Consider the following 14,784-nt stretch of genomic DNA (forward strand, 5'->3'; position numbering starts at 1 on the left):
CTGATCTGAACCGGAGTGGTGGTTTGTTACTGGACTTCTGTGCTAGTCATGGATTGGCCATAACAAACACCATGTTCGAACATAAGGATGCTCATAAGTGTACGTGGTACCAGAGCACCCTAGGCAGAAGGTCCATGATCGATTTCGTTATCGTATCATCGGACCTGAGGCCGTATGTTTTGGACACTCGGGTAAAGAGAGGGGCGGAGTTGTCAACTGATCACCATCTGGTGGTGAGTTGGGTCGAGTGGCGGGGGAAGCCTCTGGATAGACCTGGTAAGCCCAAACGTGTAGTTCGGGTGAACTGGGAACGTCTGGAGGAGGCCCAAGTTCAGGAGGCCTTCAACTCACACCTCCGGCGGAGCTTTTCGGGCATTCCTGTGGAGGTTGGGGACATTGAACCAGAGTGGTCGGTGTTCAAAGCCTCTATTGCCGAAGCCGCGGCGGGGAGCTGTGGTCTCAAGGTCCTAGGTGCCTCAAGGGGCGGTAACCCTCGAACCTCCTGGTGGACACCGGTGGTCAGGGAAGCCGTCCGACTGAAGAAGGAGGCCTTCAGGGATTTGTTATCCCGGGGGACTCCCGAGGCAGTTGCAAGGTACCGACAGGCCCGAAGGGCAGCAGCCTCATCCGTGGCCGAGGCAAAGCAGCGGGTGTGGGAGAAGTTCGGAGAAGACATGGAGAAGGACTTTCGGGCGGCACCAAAGTTGTTCTGGAAAACTGTCCGACACCTCAGGAGGGGGAAGCAGGGAACCATCCAAGCTGTGTACAGTAAGGATGGGACGTTGTTGACCACAACTGATGGAGTGTTAGGGCGTTGGAAGGAACACTTTGAGGAACTCCTGAACCCGACAACTCCGCCCTCTATGTTAGAGGCAGAGCTGGAGTATGACGGGGGATCAACACCAATCTCCCGGGGAGAGGTCACTGAGGTCGTCAAACAACTCCACAGTGGCAAAGCCCCGGGGGTGGATGAGATCCGCCCGGAAATGCTGAAGGCTCTGGGTGTTGAGGGACTGTCATGGTTGACACGTCTCATCAACGTTGCGTGGAAGTCGGAAACAGTACCGAAGGAGTGGCAGACCGGGGTGGTGGTTCCCCTATTTAAAAAGGGGATCAGAGGGTGTGTGCCAATTACAGAGGCATCACACTACTCAGCCTCCCCGGGAAAGTTTACTCTAAGGTACTCGAAAGGAGGGTCAGGCCGATTGTCGAACCTCAGATTGAGGAGGAACAATGCGGATTCCGTCCTGGTCGTGGAACGACGGATCAGCTTTTTACTCTCGCAAGGATCCTGGAGGGGGCCTGGGAGTACGCTTATCCGGTCTACATGTGTTTTGTAGACTTGGAGAAGGCGTATGACCGAGTTCCCAGGGAGTTACTGTGGGAGGTGCTGCGGGAGTATGGGGTGAGGGGGTCTCTACTCAGGGCCATCCAATCTCTGTACTCCCAAAGCGAGAGCTGTGTCCGGGTCCTCGGCAGTAAGTCGGACCCATTTCCGGTGAGGGTTGGCCTCCGCCAGGGCTGCGCTTTGTCACCAATCCTGTTTGTAATATACATGGATCGGATTTCGAGGCGTAGTCATGGGGGAGGGGGTCTGCAGTTCGGTGGACTAAGGATTGCACCACTGCTTTTTGCAGATGATGTGGTTCTAATGGCTTCATCGGTCTGCGACCTTCAGCACTCACTGGATCGGTTCGCAACCGAGTGTGAAGCGGCTGGGATGAGGATCAGCACCTCCAAATCTGAGGCCATGGTTCTCAGCAGGAAACCGATGGACTGTCCACTCCAGGTAGGGAATGAGTCCTTACCCCAAGTGAAGGAGTTCAAGTATCTCGGGGTCTTGTTCTCGAGTGAGGGAACAATGGAGCGTGAGATGGGCCGGAGAATCGGAGCAGCGGGAGCGGTACTGCAGTCGCTTTACCGCACCGTTGTGACGAAAAGGGAGCTGAGTCAGAAGGCAAAGCTCTCGGTCTTCCGGGCCATTTTCGTTCCTACCCTCACCTATGGTCATGAAGGATGGGTCATGACCGAAAGAACGAGATCGCGGATACAAGCGGCCGAGATGGGTTTTCTCCGCAGGGTGGCTGGTGTCTCCCTTAGGGATAAGGTGAGAAGTTCGGTCATCAGGGAGGGACTCGGAGTTGAGCCGCTCCTCCTTCGCGTCGAAAGGAGCCAGTTGAGGTGGTTCGGGCACCTAGTTAGGATGCCACCTGGGCGCCTCCCTAGGGAGGTGTTCCAGGCACGTCCAGCTGGGAAGAGACCAAGGGGTAGACCTAGGACCAGGTGGAGGGATTATATCTCTTCGCTGGCCTGGGAGCGCCTTGGGATCCCCCAGTCAGAGCTGGTTGATGTCGCCAGGGAAAAGAAAGTTTGGGGCTCTCTGCTGGAACTGCTACCCCCGCGACCCGACCACGGATAAGCGGGAGAAGATGGATGGAATGACAGAAAAGAGACTGTCAAGTTTGGCTGTACTCAGCATTGAATCCAAACGCAGTAAAGCTTTGGATCTCAATAAGTTTGTGAGGCGTTTTGCTGAACAACATGGAAATCGCCGCATTCAGCTGTTATAGCCAACTTGATGCTCTGCTCACGAATGACTCGATGAGCATAGAAAACTGTTAACGTGATAAATGTGTGTTAAGGGAAATGTGTACATTTGTCCTCAGTTGTTAAATATATATATATATATATATATATTCTGTACTCAAGCTCACAAAGGGATGTCATGTTATTATTGTACCACTGTGAGGCAATAGGTGTTGTTATTCTAAGTTAGCTCGGCTGAGCGAAAGGATGCACCTGCAGTGCAGAGTAAAATAAACCATGCCTAAGGACTTAACAGTTCATCGTCTCTGTAAGAGAATATTTTCATCTGATCTGTTTATAGAGTCTTTTATGGTTCCTTAGAGTCTGTGATACTGCAGACATCTGCTTGTAGTCAGTCAGAGACTTCTCTGTGGGTTGAGGTCACAGGTCAAACGCGTCTCCTATGTCCGAGGGTTGACCTGGCAGCATCTCTTTGAGACAAGCAGATCATTGTCTTGCATCGGCTAATTGATTATACGCGGGCTTTCTGGAAGCCCGCCTCTCCTCGTGTTGGTTAGATGTTTTGTGTCTTTTGGTTCAGAGAGATCGCTGGTGAAACACGGGACGGTGTGCAACTAAGTGATCTCCCCGGCCGTTATTGTCTGTACTGTGATCAATAAACTCTTCAGTGCTTTTGGCTAACAACGGTTCCAGACTCCTTCATTCTACCTCAACATTGCAACAACAGAAGTTTACCTTCACAGTCTCTGTCTCAACTATTTCTCTCCGAGTGCAACGTATGAGGAAGCTGCCATCCTTAACCTCTTTGGGGGGGTCTAACATTGATTGTTAACATTGATTGATATGACTGCGATTAAATCAGCATATACTTCTGCCACCCCTCAAAATCTCCTGCCACCCTCTTGCCACCCCATGAATATTTTTCTAGATCCGCCCCTGCATCTAGCTCCACAAGTGAAGCTGTATTTGTGGCCGTGGCTGTGCAACCTTCTTCTCCAGCTAGCCAGGAGGAGAGGCTGGATTTGGCTGTGCCCGGCGGTGGTCCAACAGTTCCCCCAAGGGCCCCGACCGATAGGGGACTCTATGGCGCTATTGAGACCCCCGACGCCAAGATCAAAAGCTATATTACAGCAACCGGTCTATGTAGGCCTATCGGCCCACTCCCCAGAGACAAACATCAAGGAAACAGGTTTAATCCTCTTCTTAGTTCGCTGTGCCATTGTCAGGCTGTGGTGGTCTGAGGCCAGGGCAACCTGTTGTTGAATGGCTGTTTTCCTAGACTTGTACTAAAGAGGACATATTTTGCCCATTTTCAGGTTCATATTTGTATGTAGTGTCGAGGGGTTACATTGGGCCGGGGCTATCCGGGGCTCCTAGGACGATGTTCTGACGTCATCACCCTCGCACATTTGTCATATGTATACAAAAAACGATATATATGTTAAAAATTGTCTTGTTCTTAATATAGACTATTTAGGGTCGCTATGTGTTGACTTTACTTTTAAATAGCAGATCTCTGTGACCGGATATCGTTTTTTGGGTTTAGTGAACGTGTGTCTCTTCCTTGGAGGAGGAGCATCGCCTGGACTCCGCTGCTCCTACGTGCAGAGTCTGCAGGTGTGTGTCGCAGGGCCGGCCCTGACCAAAGCTGTATACGTTTTTTGGGAGATACATTTTTTAACACAAACACAACATTAAAACCTATAATTGCAGTCAGCAGCCTCGCCAACACACCAGTGTTTTCTAAAGGCCTATTCACACATGGCCCCTCCACTTGCTCCCTGCTGAGGTCAGACAGGGCAACAAGTTGCTACTCTGCTGACAGGCACACAATCAACCTGTACTGATATACAGTCCGTGAGAGACTAATTGCCTCACCTTAAGACCTGGATGTGTAAGAAGTACAACCCAGAAACATTTACTAATTTAAAACAAAAGCTGCTTTGCTGAACACTTAAACATACTACTTCTGGGTAGCGAAATATTTGCTATCAATCACTTCAGTCTTGGTTAAAAGCAAGATTTAGCCAAAATCCAACCATTAAAATACTACAGGCCTCAATCTCACACCTCAACACCTTACCTTAGCCTGACTCTCCTTGCCTTTCTTGAAGCAAAATGATCTATGACATCATCATAAAACAGCTGTTTTGAGACCACATGGTTGATGCTTATGATGGATAGTCCACTGAGACGTTCTTGTCCCATAGAAGCTCTCAGGTACGTTTTTACCAGTTTGAGCTTTGAGAAGCTTCTTTCAACAGCAGCCACTGTAACAGGAAGAGTGGCAGAGATTCTCAGAGCAACCCACAAATTGGGGTACATTTCTGTCAGCTTCTTCTCATGAAGGAAGGTCAATAGTTCCATGTTTGTCATCTTCTTTGATGGCAAATGTGGAACATTTTTGCATTTCTGCAGCAAGTTCCCTGCCATCAATGTCTGGTTGTCCATCATGGGTCAGAGCAGAGCTCAGGGTTTGACAGTTCTTCGTTTGATGTGGTGGGAAAGTTGATGAGCACTCCAAACTTGTCATTTACCTCTTCAAGGTGCTGAAACCTCTCATCAAGTGAAGATAGGGCTGTATCCACAACCACATACAAAAATGTGGGTAATCCTAAAGGCTATCTATGCCACAATTTTAGATGCAGATTTTGTTAAACTAATGCGTTTGCGCTGTGGACCAACACTATACGTTGACGGGGAAGGGGGTAGCAATAAAGATAACACCATTAAACAGTTACACAACATAACAGAAATAAAATCGATAGCAGCATCCCTAGCAACCACCTTGGTAACAATGAAAACGTTGTATCGACACAATTTCCTGAAGTAATGTTCGTAATAACTAGCAAACTAAAGATCATGTAGATCCACTGCACACATAATCTGAAATAACAACTCATATTTCTCGCATCAAATGACATCAAAACGCATTTTAATGGCCAAACTAACTTTAAAATAGGCATTTTACACCGAGAATAAAACGAAGGTCGGCCATGTTTTTTTTTCTCTGCAGGGAGAAATGTGAAGATCACGTGACATAGACGCCAGCCATTGAAATGAATGGTGAAAAAAAAGGTAGGGATCTTACAATTTCAGAGGCGTTTTTGTAGAAATACTACGTCCTACGTTGTGGACCAACGTAGTTATTACACGTTTTTTTATGAGATTGGTGAGACAGAAGTAATGAGGACACGTTGTGTTCAGTTTCCTTCCAGATTACTTCTGTTGGTAGTTTTATTACACAAACTTATTTAAACATCTTAATTCTCTTATGCATTTCAGTGTATTTACTTAATCATTCACTTTTCTGACAGCTCCATCAACACACATCCACTGTCAATAACCCCTACTGTGACAAACACACATTTAAGCTGAACTTTACATTCACTAATCTTTTTGTACCTTTCATGCATCTTGTTTTACAGTATTAAACCTGTATTAAATATCCCTTGAAACTGTAATTACCCTTCTGCCATTCATTGCAGGTCACAAAAATGCATTTAAACTAGAGAATCATAATGCTACAAACACTACAGCATACTTGTGTAACAAACATCCAGTATAACACTACCTAAACTATACCTTTCATAAGGTGCATATTTATTCATAACTTCACATGTATGGAAATATTTAGTGGGCGGGAGCCTTCAGACACACGATCTCACTCGCACCATCTCCGTGTCAGACCACGTTATCCCCAAGATGGCGCCGCATGGGGAAAGATAAACTAATACGCACACACATTCATAAATTATTTTAACATGTAAACAGCGCTACAAACACTCCACACTTTTAGTGGGCCGTCACACTATATACGCGAACATTATGGGGGGGGGGGTTCATATGATTTATGCACAGTTTACCAACCTGTATGGTGCAGGTGAGACAGAAGTGGACACGTTGTGTTCAGTTTCCTTCCAGATTACTTCTGAGGAAACCCCGGGAATGTCCGTCGCTGTTTGATTGATTGATTGATTGATTGATTGAAAAGTTTATTAACAGCTTGTATATTGGGTACAGTACAGTACAGCTCAAAACATACAATTGTTAAGGGGATGCAGACCAGAGAAAGACTTTCGTCTTGTTTACATCAGGGTCCCCCATTTCCAATTCATCATGTCATTTAAGACATATAAGACATACAGATGGCTTATTTACAATTTACATACAGGTGGTTTTTTACATACAGATTGCTTGTTTACAATTTTCATTTTAGATTTCGTTCTAATACATCCTAACCGGACATTTAAGACATACCAAGTCTACAGATATACAGTTAGTAACAGTCTAAAATGCGAGTATATACATAGATGGGGGGGGAAGCTGTCCATTGAACGACAGGTTGAGATTTGTACCATTACCGGGGCCAGTTTTGCAATGCTCTCCCCCGAAGGTGCTCTTTAAGAGAGGTTTTGAAGGTAAGTATAGTTTTACTTTCCTTTACAGTTGTGGGAAGAGCGTTCCACCTTGATGTGGCATAATTGCGAAACGTGTATTCCCCCTTTTTTGTGCCAAATCTGGGTTTCACATGATTTGTGGAGCTCCCTCTGGTGTTATGATCATGGTATTCCTTGACCTTTGGGAAGAATTTTGACATGTACATGGGTACCATAGAGGTGTAGTGGATCTTGTAGACCAGGCCCATTGCAAGTAGCTGTACTCTGTCGTCTACTCTAAGCCATCCTAGGTTGTCAAAGTGGGCAGAGGTGAGGTGGGTTCTAGATGAAAGGTCAAGCAGTAGTCTGACCAGTTTATTTTGCGATGTTTGAAGTTTTATTTTTAGCGCCTTGGAGGTGCTATGGTACCATGACGTGCAAGCATAGTCATAGTACCCTTGAATGAGTGCTCCTGCCAGAGTTTTCAGGGTGTTTTTGTTTACCAGAGAAGAGATCCGGTATAGGAATCTAGTTCTTTGATTGACATTTTTTATTACATTGGATGCCATTTTATCACAGGAGAGGTTTGCCTCAAGAATAGATCCTAGGTATGTAATTTCCTTCTTACTTGTGACAATAATGTCGCCCACTGCAACTGAGAAGTCGTCGGATTTGCTGAGATTATGTTTCGAACCGAAGAGAATGGACTCTGTTTTAACCAGGTGTAATGATAATTTATTATCGGCGAGCCAGGTGCAGATTCTGCCGAGCTCGGAGCTGAGGGTTTTTTCAACCTGCAATCCGTTCCTGTCAGAGACCAGCAGGGCTGAGTCGTCCGCGAACAGGAACAAGTTGCAGTCACATGCTGATGACATGTCATTTACATAAATTAGGAACAGTAACGGACCAATATTGGACCCTTGTGGAACACCACAGCTCACTGGGAGGGGGGGGGACAGAGTACCATTTACCTCCACCATCTGTTCTCTCCCCTCCAGGTAGGATTGCATCCAGCTCACCGATAGCTTATCAAAACCAATTGCTTTTAGCTTGTCAATCAGAATGGGGTGATTGACAGTGTCGAAAGCCTTTTGTAGGTCCAGCATCACCATGCCGCAGTACTTGCCCTCGTCCACCTCCATTTCACATCATTAATCAGAATCTGCAAAGTAACTAAAATAAATGTAGTGCAGTAAAAATACCAGGTTCACCTCTGAATTGTAGTGGAGTAGAATTACAAAGTAACAATGAGCTGTCATGTGGGTATATATTAATGCTGCCGATTAAGCGATTTTCACCCATTTAGTAATTACATGTTTTACATTTGTACACACCAATGTGTTTCCTATCGCCTAAACCTCCAGGGCTGTACACAGTTTAATACTGTTAACTTCTAATTTTGGGAAAAACGAAAACGTCTTTTAAAACTACAATTCCCAGTAGAGACGTGCCATAGAGAACATGTTGCGAAACACAATAGCCAGCATGTGTAGTTCTGGGGGGGCGTTCAAGTCCAGTTTTGAATAGTCTGCCGTGGTTTCGTTCCATTTCAAAGAGCTTGATGCTCGGCGTAACCTTGGCACACTGCCACTCCAACATCCAATCCCAGAGCTTGAAGATTAATCACGGGGGTTGTCAACGGGACTGAAGTCCCAAACGACAGCTGGGGATTATGGGTAGTGTAGTGTCTTCGGCCATCCTAAACTGAATTTGTTTTCGGATAAAATATTGCATTAACAACACCACATCTGGCGTCACAGAGATCTTCTGTTACTGTCTTCTTAGAGGAAGTACAGAAACACGTCACTGGATTTGTTTTAATGTTTGAGGTGCAATAAAACGACACAGCAGCTTTTTGGCACGAGAAAACTATTATTTTCTGCCTCGCTCCTGAGAGTAACAGCTGGCGAGATTACAGCCTCGCCTACTGATTTCAAATGTGTGCTCTAAAATTATATTTATAAATGACTATTATCATTATTATAAGACAATAAATGGCAAAGATATGTAGAAAATAAACGTATTTAAGATACGTTCATAAGAAACGTAACGTGGGAGAAAATATGTTTCTAGAAGATATGTAGAAAATAAACATATTTGAGATACGTTCATAACGAACGTAACGTGGGAGAAAATACGTTTCTAGCTAAACGTAATTGAGAATGCAGTTTAGTCCTGTGGGAACGTAATTTTTAGGAGACAGGGTTGTACAATAGCTTGGTTTCAGTCACGTGACTTCTATGACGCGCGAAATTCAAGTGGAGGTCAGGAAGTGAAAACGCAATCATTCATCAACGCAGGAATCATGGAGGACACCGACTATGTCAAACAATTAAATGAACCTGCACGCCGCAGATATCGTGAAAAAATCACAGCACACATCGGATACGATCCGTATCAGCTGAAAAAAAACGACTTTTCTTGTGATTTATCCGATTTGCCCGCTGTCCAGGCGATGGATATCACCAGCTACCTCGTCCTTCATACCTCCTACTACACGGCTAGCCAGATGCAAGCGTATACAAGCCTGGAAGCTTTCAACTACTTCGTGGGTGGATGGGTGAATGACCTCGGCACCAAAGAGGCATTAAACAAATGTCGCCTTGTTTTTGCCCGGGTGAGTGTTAACTACCTATACCTTCTTATATTACCTCTAAGTAGCATTATTAGGAGACATCTAGCTAGCTAACTTTAGCTACATGGACTCATGTAAGGCAGTGTTACGGCTGTCGCCTTGCCTTCAGCATTAACTGGCCTGTGAGTGTGTTGTGTGTGTATATATGTGTATGTTTGTTATGTGTTTAGCTTAGGATATATTGTGTTGTGTGTATAGACAGCTCAGAGCCTTTGAACAGCCTGCACGTTGTTTATATCACTCTATGTTGAGGTTAATATTAAAAACAACCTCTTTACCAAGACCATCTGGTTATGTGTTGCTTGTGATGTTGTTAAATGTATGTTACCAACTCGCAAGTTGTGAACTGGAGCTTCAATTGTGTAGGTCAACCATTCCCAGAGGTCTGGAGAAACACCATTACAAACGTGGATTGTAGCTAAAGAAGATGGAGAGGTTGTTACAGCACACTGTAACTGTATGGCTGGGTAAGTCATAAAATAAATATCCCAACCCAAAGCATATTTGACACAACACTTAAGCTCAGACAAAATAATGCCTGCTATAATATTCATGTTATACCATTACTAGCTTTTACGATCAATCTAGTTATTCTAGTATGTCTCTGTCTATACAGTTTGTCAGAATCCTGCTCACATGTTGGAGCAGTTCTGTTTGCAATCGAAGCAGGTGTGAAGATGAGAGAGACTGCATCCTGCACCACTGAGAAGTGCAAGTGGCTAATGCCATCACATGTCAAAAAGGTATTCAGACCCCAGTGGTCAGTCAGCTGTTCATGCCGTCCTTGCCTGTCTCATTGTTACACTGCACCTACATGTATGTTCACATACATGTTGGTCTGTCTCTCACATGTGCAGATTCCTGCTGCTCCAGTTGCGATGATAGACTTTTCATCCGCAAAATCCAAAAAGCAAAAACTGGATGATGCCATTGCTGGAAGGACAGGTGAGAAGCACACATTTCAGCGTCCCACAGTCCAGGGTTCAAAATTGGAGCGAGGATCAGAGAGGTATATGCAGTTTTTCAAGACTTTGAGCAGAAATTCCCCAAGAAGTGCTGCACTGATGTCCAGGGAACCATATTACAGAGAATTTGTCCCTAAATCTGTGAGCAAGCTACCTAAACCACTACCTCAGTATAGGACACCAGAGATGCTACAGCTATCCCCAACAGAGTTGCAGAATGCATGCCAGGACTTCAGACAGGAAGAGCTGACACAGCCACAGGTCCAGGCAGTAGAGGAGGAGACCAGAAACCAGAGCTTATCACCAATATGGTTTAGCCAAAGAGCAGGAAGGATCACAGCCTCAAGACTGAAGCAGGTTCTCCAGACTAGTCTTGCACAGCCATCAAAGTCCTTGATCAAGTCCATATGCTACCCAGAGGCATACAAGTTCTCTACAGCTGCAACAAGGTATTTATTAGGGATTAGGGAGCCAATCAGAAAAGCAAACTGTATACAGTTTTTCTCAGACGCGGAGGGATACCGACTTGTTGTGAAAAGTAACTTACAATTCTACCCGTGGTATACGCTGATTATATCACGTATATCAGTAAGTTACAGTACAAGTAACTTATAACTAAATTCATTATCATTACAAAACATGATTCACAAAATATTCAATGCATAAAAATACTGTGTGTGTGTGTGTACACAAATACGAGGCAACTGCCCGAAAGCAGTATGAAGGAGTACAAAGTCTGCACCACCAGGGTTTCAGCTGTAAAGACAGCGGGCTTTGGCTGAACCCTCAATGGCCATACATGGGAGCGTCGCCAGACGGAGGTGTCACGTGCACCTGCCATGGAACTGGTATCTGTGAGATAAAGGTAAGTTATTTGTTCAGTATTGTGCTACAGTAAAGCGGGTAAGTATAGGATTGTGACGTGATCCTGAGTCTGGGGATCCTCTCCCAATACGTTTTGAGCTGCAGACACTTATTTACAGTACAATATATTACTTTTCTTTTCATTGAACTTTTAGTGCCCACACAGCAAACAAGAGGAGGCCAATCTTCGCCTGTGTGCTGGAGAACAGGGCTTCTGTCTCGTCAACGATGGGGGCACTGTGAAGATGGACAGGAGACATGCCTACTACCATCAAGTACAGGCTCAGCTCCACCTCGTTGATGTTGACTACTGCGACTTTGTTGTCTGGACTAAAAAGGACCTCTTTGTAGAGAGAATTGTGCGTGATGTGGACCTGTGGGACAACATCATTCCCAGAGTTGAGCGTTTCTTCAGACTATGTGTTCTCCCTGAAGTGTTGGGACAGCAACTTACAAGGGGAAAGGTAAAAGTCATAAAGAGTTGGTGTGCTCATTTTTTTCCACAAGAACATGTTAGTGCATAACTATCAGGTGACTAAAAGCCTCCTCTCCCTGTCTGCTGTTCCATTTTTCAGTTTCAGTTGCAAGATGATCAGGAGGGAGAGAAGGCGTGATTACCAGCACCTGTGGACTGTCCTGGTCCCGGAAGTTATGGTTCTCTCCTTGTTGCATTATTATTACGTGCCGTAGTGGGTGCTGGTGTTTGGGTGTGTGTGGGTGTCTTTTTCTCTCTCCCTCTGATCTCCCCAGGTGCTCCCAATCTCCAATCAGCGCCTCCATATAGGACATGAGGAAGGTTGCAGTCGCTCTCCCCTTATCTTAAGCTTTGTTTGACAAGTTGGCTGGTGAGCCCTTTTTCGTTGTGTTAATTAAAAGACCACTTTATGGCGTCAGATCAGTTACCTCTCCTTTTTCTCTCGGCCGGTTATGTTGTGTGTCGCTACTTCCCTTTGTACCCCTATATTTACAAGGGAACGTAACATTTGCACAGTGGCAGCTCTTTAACCTGCATTACAGCACCTTCATATTCACTGACCACACTCACTAGAGGAAGTAGGGCTGTGTGATATATTGCTATTGTAAAAAAGATGTTTACTGAAAAGATTAAATGATACTAAGACTGAATAATACATGGTTTCTTATTTACATTTACAATAACCCTCAATGGCCATACATGGGAGCGTCACCAGACCAATTGTCATCTCTAGAATATTGTTGAATGAATTAAGCCTGAATGTAGATGAAAGTTGTATATTGAGTAGGGCTACACAATTTTCAACACAAAAAGATGTTTACTGAAAAGATTAAATGATACTGAATAATACATGGTTTCTTATTTACAAGACTACAGCTCCATGACTTTACTCCAATGGGACGACAGACACTGACAGATTAGACAAGGCACAGCAAATAACCCCAATCTTGTCAATTAATGCTAGTGGCTCACCTGGTTTTGTTAGCATGTGCTCTATGGGCACAGCCCTGCTTTGCAGAATCTGATATTTTCTTCTGACTAATCCTATGACTCTTTCAACATGAATACGCACATTAGCTATTTTTCTTGTCTCTTCCACCTCGTATGCTGACAGCTGACTTTTCCCCCTGGTGAATGCAGGCATCTTTAGTGAAGCACAGTAAAATCCCACACTATCGCCAATATCGAACCCACGGTCTGCTAGGACAATATCTCCAAGTAACAGGTTGTTTAGGAGCCCACTCTGTATTGTGATCTGTGTATCACTAACTTTTCCTCCGCAGGCACAAGATATGTAGGTAACATAGCCTTGGGGAGCAACACCAATCAGAAATGTAACAGTATGGTGATGCTTGTAGTTGGACCATGTTTGTGCTCTAGCTAGTAAATTAGAGGGCCTCTCAATAAAAACTTCAAAACAGTCAACAATCACAGCAACTCTACATCCAAATGCCTGTCTGAATCCCATTGGCATTGTAGCTTGAAGTACATGTCGCTCTGGCCACTCAATTATAAATTCTGTACTCTCGTGAAGTATGTAAATTAACTTATGCCAAATTCTAGAAGCAGTGGAGAGAGAGATGTTGAACCTGAAAGCCAAATCTTTCAGAGGGAGATTTAGTCTCAGCCTCAGCAAAACTAAAATGAACTGTTCAAATTTGGAGAGCACAGACATAGGGCCACAGGTGATGTAGGGCTCGCACAGTTGAAAAACCTGAAGTAAAACTAAGAAGTTGGGGAGCCCGGTGTAAAACTTTGTTTTCTCTTCGTTGTTCTCAAAGGACTCCTGGTTGAACTTTGTGTCCAGTGCCTTTGTCCGAAGATCTCCCAGCTCTGTTGTGTTCTGTCTCAGAACATCCTCTCGATGTCCTCCATCGTTAAATCAGTCTGGCATCCTGCATCTGCATACAATATAGCAGTAGCAAGCATAATTAGTTATTTAAAATAGTCAAATATGAATGTGAATTTTTGTGAAGTTATCTTTTTGACAACCTTTTTACAGACATGCAAGTTCTCTGTTCCAATTATTGCAGATTCTCAAATTAGTGCTCTATTTTCTAAACCTAATTCAAAGTTTGCATTGATTTTCTGACAATCACATTTGTAATATTTAATAATAATGCTGGTGGTTAATTTACCTTGTTGGTCATTTAATATCCCACTGGTGTCCTCTGGCTGTGGGCTGTCAGACGGGGGCTGCGTCGGTTCTAGGCTCTCGGTTGTCTGCAGGAGATCCAACAAAGCCTCTGCACATTCTGATTGTCTTTGTTGGTCTTCCTTGAGCTTCATCCTCTGCTCTCGTCGAAGAGATGCCTCTGATCTGGGCTTACTTGTTGTGTGGTAACCGAGGCTAACAGTGGGAGCCCAGTCTACCGACTTAACGTCACCCAAAGCGCTAGGGCACCCTAAAAAGTCCCAACAAAGTCCATATTAGACTACAGGTAACTTAAACATGATCAGTATTACTAAGTAAATACGCATTTAACCACAACCCAATAATACCTAAACAAAGCCACAAAAACCAAGTTAGCTAATACCTCTGATGAAGTGGTCGCTGCAGACCCGTGCATTAGACGACTCTGCTCCTCCCTACCGCAGATGTAGGTTTGAAAGCCATTTTTTCCGGCGTTCTTCGGTTAGCTTCTTAAATTGCTCAGCTTTATGGACGACAACCTTCGGCACTCGGTAAAACCTCTTGTTTTTCTCTCGGCCGGATCGATTGGAACAACCGTAAACTACACAACACACCGGCATTTTCACAATGGTAACAGCAGCTAGATCCTCTGTAGAAAATTACTTCCTGACCTCCAATGGAATTTCGCGCCAAAGGAACGCAACGGTGTGACGTCACGTGAAACCAAGCTATTCATAACATATTCGAAGTAAAGGTTTAAGACCGGACAAGTTCTCCCGTTCACA

General features: G+C 44.7%; 1 protein-coding gene across 8 annotated transcripts; it reads left to right on the top strand.

Moving 5' to 3' along the window:
• The first annotated feature begins 9,142 nt into the window (after window positions 1-9,142).
• LOC117549662 lies at window positions 9,143-12,518 on the top strand. Of its 8 annotated transcripts, none has more exons than XM_034221721.1 (7): window positions 9,159-9,543; window positions 9,928-10,028; window positions 10,178-10,304; window positions 10,419-10,506; window positions 11,227-11,391; window positions 11,546-11,854; window positions 11,966-12,518. In XM_034221721.1, the coding sequence occupies exons 4-7, from the start codon at window positions 10,483-10,485 to the stop codon at window positions 12,002-12,004; spliced, it is 537 nt and encodes a 178-aa protein (XP_034077612.1). In that variant the 5' UTR covers window positions 9,159-9,543; window positions 9,928-10,028; window positions 10,178-10,304; window positions 10,419-10,482; the 3' UTR covers window positions 12,005-12,518. The 8 variants fall into 8 exon arrangements, 4 of the variants coding, with proteins under 4 accessions (XP_034077612.1, XP_034077614.1, XP_034077615.1 ...); XM_034221723.1 differs by having other exon boundaries at window positions 11,245-11,391; XR_004569514.1 differs by having other exon boundaries at window positions 9,143-9,543; window positions 11,227-11,854.
• The last annotated feature ends 2,266 nt before the right edge of the window (window positions 12,519-14,784 follow it).

The sequence above is a fragment of the Gymnodraco acuticeps genome, unplaced genomic scaffold (genome assembly GCF_902827175.1).
Source record: "Gymnodraco acuticeps unplaced genomic scaffold, fGymAcu1.1, whole genome shotgun sequence".
Lineage (NCBI taxonomy): Eukaryota > Metazoa > Chordata > Actinopteri > Perciformes > Bathydraconidae > Gymnodraco > Gymnodraco acuticeps.

Bases quoted from the DNA above. Each gene is read 5' to 3' on its own strand.
- LOC117549662 (XM_034221721.1), top strand. From the start codon at position 10,483: ATGATGCCATTGCTGGAAGGACAG. The intron at 10,507-11,226 runs GTGAGAAGCACA...CACAAATACGAG, and splicing joins TGCCATTGCTGGAAGGACAG to GCAACTGCCCGAAAGCAGTA. The intron at 11,855-11,965 runs GTAAAAGTCATA...TCCATTTTTCAG, and splicing joins AGCAACTTACAAGGGGAAAG to TTTCAGTTGCAAGATGATCA.